General features: G+C 35.6%; 1 protein-coding gene across 1 annotated transcript in view; it reads right to left on the bottom strand.

Annotated features, from left to right (window-relative positions):
* Nucleotides 1–3,382: 3,382 nt before the first annotated feature.
* CTTNBP2 (cortactin binding protein 2) overlaps nucleotides 3,383–6,000 on the bottom strand; it is a 195,605-nt gene continuing 192,987 nt past the window's right edge. The window contains 1 exon segment of the mRNA XM_053662975.1: nucleotides 3,383–4,276. Within this exon segment, the coding sequence (XP_053518950.1) occupies nucleotides 4,031–4,276 (246 nt within the window). The 3' untranslated portion in view covers nucleotides 3,383–4,030.

The following is a 6,000-nucleotide window of genomic DNA, read 5'->3' as shown; positions in this document are numbered from 1 at the left end:
TTGGTTATATTAATGTCAGGTAGACAATATAGTGATTTGGCATTTTGATAACTTACAATGTGATCACCTCACTAATTTGACTAATCATCTATCACTGTGTAAACCTATCACAATATTATTTACTGTAGTCCAAATATTGCTTAGGAATAAATCATTTTATCTGAAGAACTTCCTTTGATATTTCTTGTAGTGAGATCTGATGAGAGCAAACTTTCATTTATCTAAAAATAATAGTCTTCATTTTTTATGTAAACTTTAGTCTACTTTTAAAGACTTATTATAAATATAATTTAAAGTATCTCAATATTTTACATTGATTAGTTTTTGAAATGCTAATATTTTGGATATAGTGAGTTAAATAACATGTACCATTGTTATAATTAACTTTAAAAAATGTGGCTACTAGAAAATTTAAAAAAATATATATATATGTGACTCACATTCTTGGCTAATATTATATTTTGGACACTACTGAACTGTAAACAGTCTTTTAAAAATATAAATGAATGTCTGACAGTTGCTTAAAACCATTCAGTTACTTCTCATTGTGATACAGATTCTTTCCAGAGCCTTCCAGAATCCAGTATCTGTCAAACCATTCACCTTTGTCTCTTCTTTTTCTTGTGGCTAAATGTGTTCCCGGCCCACAGGCCTCCTTCCTATTTATTACTTTTTTTAGAGCAGCTGCCGGTGCTCTCTCTCCCTGGCTTCTACATTCCTTAATCCCTTTCATCCTCAGGTATCAAAGTAAATGTTTGGTCTCTTGGAGACCTTTCCTTGAATTATTCTTCCCTGAAGTATTTTTTTCTCCATGACCTTTACCAAGAGCTCTGTCTCATCACTCTATTGATGTTTTAAAAGAACATACAGGACATGAAATTAATTTGGTTTATTCATTTACTCACTGTCTCACCCTAATAGACTATAAGTTCCAAAACAGAAGGTACCTTTACCCCCCAGTCCCTGAGGGCACTTTGAATAGATGCAAACTTTTGAATTAGCTCAGGAGAAATATTTTCCTCATTTTCTGAAACTATAACTCAAATAACTTTAATGGTATATTTAGCTGATACCTTTATAAGGTATGAGAATGTATAGAAATGACTATCAGAATTTCAGGTTTTCTGTTGTGCTTATCTTTCTGGGAACAAGAAAAATTCTCTAACATCCACTGAAGATACTGAAGCCCTAAGATATTAAGTATCATCTCAGTTAGCTTTGTAGTTAGAATTTTAGCTCCTGCCTCTTGATATTCAAATGTCTTGACTATTACAGGCAGAGTGGATATAGTGTGTAATTGTGCATATCCCTTCTCAATGTGTCCCTTCTCTCAAACTAACACTTAACTGACATCTTGGTCCACAACTAAACATATTTATTCACAGTAAAAAGAAAAACAAGCTAAAGTGAGTATATCTATTCACTAATTACACCTTTGACACCTATGGGATCTTTTACTTTTTGAGAAAAATGACTTTGCAAAAGGACTGTGAGAGAATTCAGAAAGCATCACCTAACTTGTGTAATTGGTCATAGTTGCTAACAGCTGGTGCCTAAACCATGCGATAGCTAGGGCTAGGCAACTGAATTTAATTATTATTAACTGCCCAGGAAAAAATGTATTTGTGGGACTTCCAGCCAAGATGGAGGTAGAGATACATACATTTTGCTTCCTTACACACCTAAAAGAAGGGTAACAAAAAAATTTAAAAACTAAAAATGACCAGAACTGTATGGAAGTCTGACAACCAAAGAGTTAAACATTCATCCAGACTGGTGTGCTGATACAAAGAGATATAGCCCAAATGAAACAACAGATCAATATTCCAGAGAAATAACTAAACAATGAGGAAATAGCCAACCTATCAGATGCAGAGTTCAAACCTCTGGTAATCAGGATGCTCATAGAATTGGTTGAGTATGGTTGCAAAATAGAGGAAATGACTATTTTATCAGTGAGGGTGGTAACTAGGAACATTTTGTTGTTACCTCATTTCATGGTTATGGACAACTTATAGGGTTAACACAATCCTATTTTACTACTGAGAAAACTAGATCAGACATTAAATAATTTCTTTGGCCACAGAGCTAATAAATGGCAGTGTTTAATTCAGCCCCAAATTTGTTTATCACTAATGACCTTTTTACCTCCCAAACAACCCAGCCCCACCACTAGGTTCCCTTATGTGGTATAGCCTTTCAAAGATTTTTGGCCATGACATCACAACCCAGTATGTGTATTCATACATCTGCATGCTGGAAACAAAAGCTTCACAAACAGTTCTTACTTTTATTGACTATGAAACTGCAATGTTCTCTGTCATCTGTTTTTTTCTTCAAAAACCTTGCTAGTAGTGACTCACTTAATTTCTATAATGACGGTAGGTCTGTACCTGTCATTTGAAAGCCCCAGATCTAAATGCCTTTAGACATCTTGCAGTCTGCTATTCCATCATCAAAACTGCACATAGAGAATTTTACTGACAAATCAAAACTGCATGGATCAGCTACTATATGTCTTCTAAATAATGTATTCTGATTTCGGTTGTGTTTTCTCTGGTCCCTAGTATACTAATGGGATCTTTATCTTCAGAAAAGAGGCTAATGTAAAACGCAATGACTAATCACTAAGAATTCAAAATGGATATAGTCTAAGCAGGTGTCTGTAAGCAGAAGGAAACACATTAGGTATTGGTCTGATTTTGAGAGTTTTGTTCCCAAGATTAGTCTTCTTGTGGAAACACTTAAGAGTATCAAATACCATGGAGCACCAAGAACTTGAATTCAGCTCAAAGGAGTTGTGTTCAAACCTAAGACTATTTTCTCTAGCCTCTTCCCCCCACCCACCCACCCACCCACCCACCTCAATGCACATTTCTCTGTACACATGGTCTAAGCTGTACACCTCCAGGATTCTCCTTGCAGTGGTAAAGCCCAGGCCGAATGTTGACATGTATTAGAACTGAGTTCTTTCCTGGTAGGCTTTTCTCCACTTCATCCCTTATGGCATAATCTGGACTACATATTTTTTTAAGATACTGTATTTGTAGTAATTTGAGTTTAATATAGCAGAAAGGCATTGTGTGTACTTCAGTGTTAACCATTCTGACCAAGAATAATTTGAGCTGTAGACAAAAAATTGCAGCAAAATTATTTCACTAATTCAATATTTTATTTGATGTCAAAGCATCTTAACTTTGAGTTGTATAAGGGTAATTTCATTAAGTAATTTAAAAAGAAACAGTTCTAGAAAGTATCAATTATACTACTAGAATTAAATTGAAAAGGGAATTAACTCAAATTAATTTATTGAAGCACTTACACAATTCTTTTTGATATCCACTTACATACAAAACTTTTTATAAGAAAGATAACCTTTTTATTGCATTATATAATTTTATATTTTACAGTCACAATGCAAACTCATGAGCATAAATATACATGATGCAACCAAACAGCAATGTAACTATTAAAAGATTTAAAATATAAAACTAGAATTTAACAGGCAAAATACTTAATATGGCTTTTAATGGAAAATAACTGTTTAGAAATGATTAAGTTATTGCCTCATTCTAGTCGTTCCTTATCAAGTGAACATAAAATTATGATCTCCATTTAAAATGGCACACTTTATCCAAGTCAACACTGTACACATTTTATAACATGTAGTATGCAATATGATTCATGGACTTTCTTAAATATATACATATATACAGATACATGGTACACAGTTTTGTTTTAATACCCCCTGAACATGTTGATTAAAACTATTACAATAATTCTATTCTACAACTACTTGGAACGTTGGCATAACTTCTTGATATTGAAGTTCGACCCTACAGAACTAGAAAAAAAACAACAAAATGTTGGTTATAAATACATTCTTTACAAACAATTGAATAGTGGTCCTGCACTCATACTTCATATTGCTGTGAAAATATTTTATTCATTTAAAGGTATTTACATCTTGTTGTCCGTGGTTTATGTTTGAAATATATTGAAGTTAAGAGAGAGAATATTGTAGGCAGGCCTATTTGTTAGGTTTTTGTACTTGTTCATTTTTGTGTAAGTTCCAAATCTCTTCTTTTGAGTTGTTGTTTATTTCTATTTGCCTTGTATTACTGCTGCTGCTGCCTCTTTTGGTGCTCTGGGAACACTGAGTAACTTTACTTCTGGGAACAGGAAGAAAAGATTTAACTCTTAAAACACCCAACTCAGTCTTTGATTTACTGTTGCTGCATTCCATAGTTTGATGGCTGCTGAGAGGACTGACCTCCTGTGAGAGAAGATATACAAAAAACAAGTGTCACATTTGACAGTGTTACCAACTTTTAGTATCAGTCCTAACACTTCTTCCTCTCTTTATCTGAGCACCCATGTGGGAGTTTCTCCCAAAACAAAGTTAAAAAGACAATGGAGAGAAGTTGTTGAACAATTAACTTCCTAAAGACTTAGTGATTTTCATCAGGCCCTTTGTGGTGTAAGAAAAGTGTGAGATACAGGAGTCAGTGAAGCAAATGCCAAAGAGTCTGGGATTTCCTCACCAAGAGGAGCTTCACAGAAATTATCAAACTGGACCAACTATATGTAGGCAGCTGTACAAATCGACTATCACCTACCTTTTCTGAGTGAGTCACCTAAGTTTTCTGCTTTCTACTTTCAGATCTATAAAGTAAAAGTTGGACTAATATTCAATAGTAATCAACAAATATTTTTTGAGCATTAATTTTAAGATGAGCACTGTGCTAGCTAGGTGCCTGGCATAGAGCAGAGAACACAAGAGAGAAATGCCCTTGCTCTAATGGCGCCCACACAGTAGTGTAGGTTCTGTGCAGCAACGCTATGATTAGGTGGCTCCAAATCTTCTGGGCTTGCTCTCATTTCTCCAGTGTTTGTTTTAGAATTCTTATGACCATCTGGTCCATGTCTCTCATTTTTCCCACAAGGAAACTGAGCACTGGATAGGTAAGATTATCTGCCCAGAGTCACACAGGGATGAAGCTGGCACAAGGCCTCATGCTCCCAACTTTTACTCAAGGTGTCTTCCCTGGTATTGTGTTAAATTCCAGCAACCAGCAACAGTGAAGTGAGTTGCTGAGTGAGCTGCTCCAAATGCCTCTGAAGCAGTTAACATTGATTACTTTCCCTAGTTTTAAATTTAAAAGTAATAACACAACCAAACAGCAATGTCATCTTTAAAAGATTTAAAATGTAAAACTAGAACTTAAAATACTTAATGGAAAGGAACAATTTGGCCTCAGCTGATAGTTGGATTCTCCTGGGTGTCTTCGTAAATCTGTAAAATGTGACTGACTCACCAGCCTAGTAAGGCAAATCCCACTTTGTAATTTAGTCTAAAACTAAATTCAACACACAAAGTATTCAGAAGACACAACATGTTATAATACAAAGAACAGCTAATGCGTAAGTATATAGAATTCATGAGGAAGAGAGGTGGTGTAACTATAAAAATTTTGCCACAATCTTTGACTTTCTGGAAATCAGAGCTAGTGCCAAGGCCCAGGTAGAGTGAAGGCAACTCACGATGTGTTGTTTACTTGTCTGCCGCTTCATCTGCATCATGCGGGCAGGGAACTGCATCTTTATGATAAGAGGCAGGAAATGCTCATGTGAACTGAAGTACCAGGAAGCACCAATAACAGTTAAAAATGTGGGTGGGGTGTGGAAGCTGGGCATGGATATATGGAGCTGAACCAGTCCTTGGAGGTAGGAGGACAGGACAGGAGAGTGTAGAAAATCACTTGCTGAGTGAGGCAAATGATTTAATTCAGGGCTGAGAGTATAAGAATAGGGCAAATGACTGATACACACACAGCAATGTTCCTGAGACTCTGGCAGCCAACCACAGGTTTTGAGGTGTTTTCCCCACAACTAAGAAGTACCAGAGCTAAGAAAGTTAAAGGTGTTTACTGCTTCCTGAGCTAAAATCCAAGCGTTCTCTGTGTTAAAAACATATATGGTTACTATCAGTGCTGTGCA

Source organism: Artibeus jamaicensis, unplaced genomic scaffold, assembly GCF_021234435.1.
Source record: "Artibeus jamaicensis isolate MK-2021 breed Jamaican fruit bat unplaced genomic scaffold, CSHL_Jam_final contig_311, whole genome shotgun sequence".
NCBI classification, from domain to species: domain Eukaryota; kingdom Metazoa; phylum Chordata; class Mammalia; order Chiroptera; family Phyllostomidae; genus Artibeus; species Artibeus jamaicensis.
This window is presented reverse-complemented; position numbering and strand designations above follow the sequence as displayed.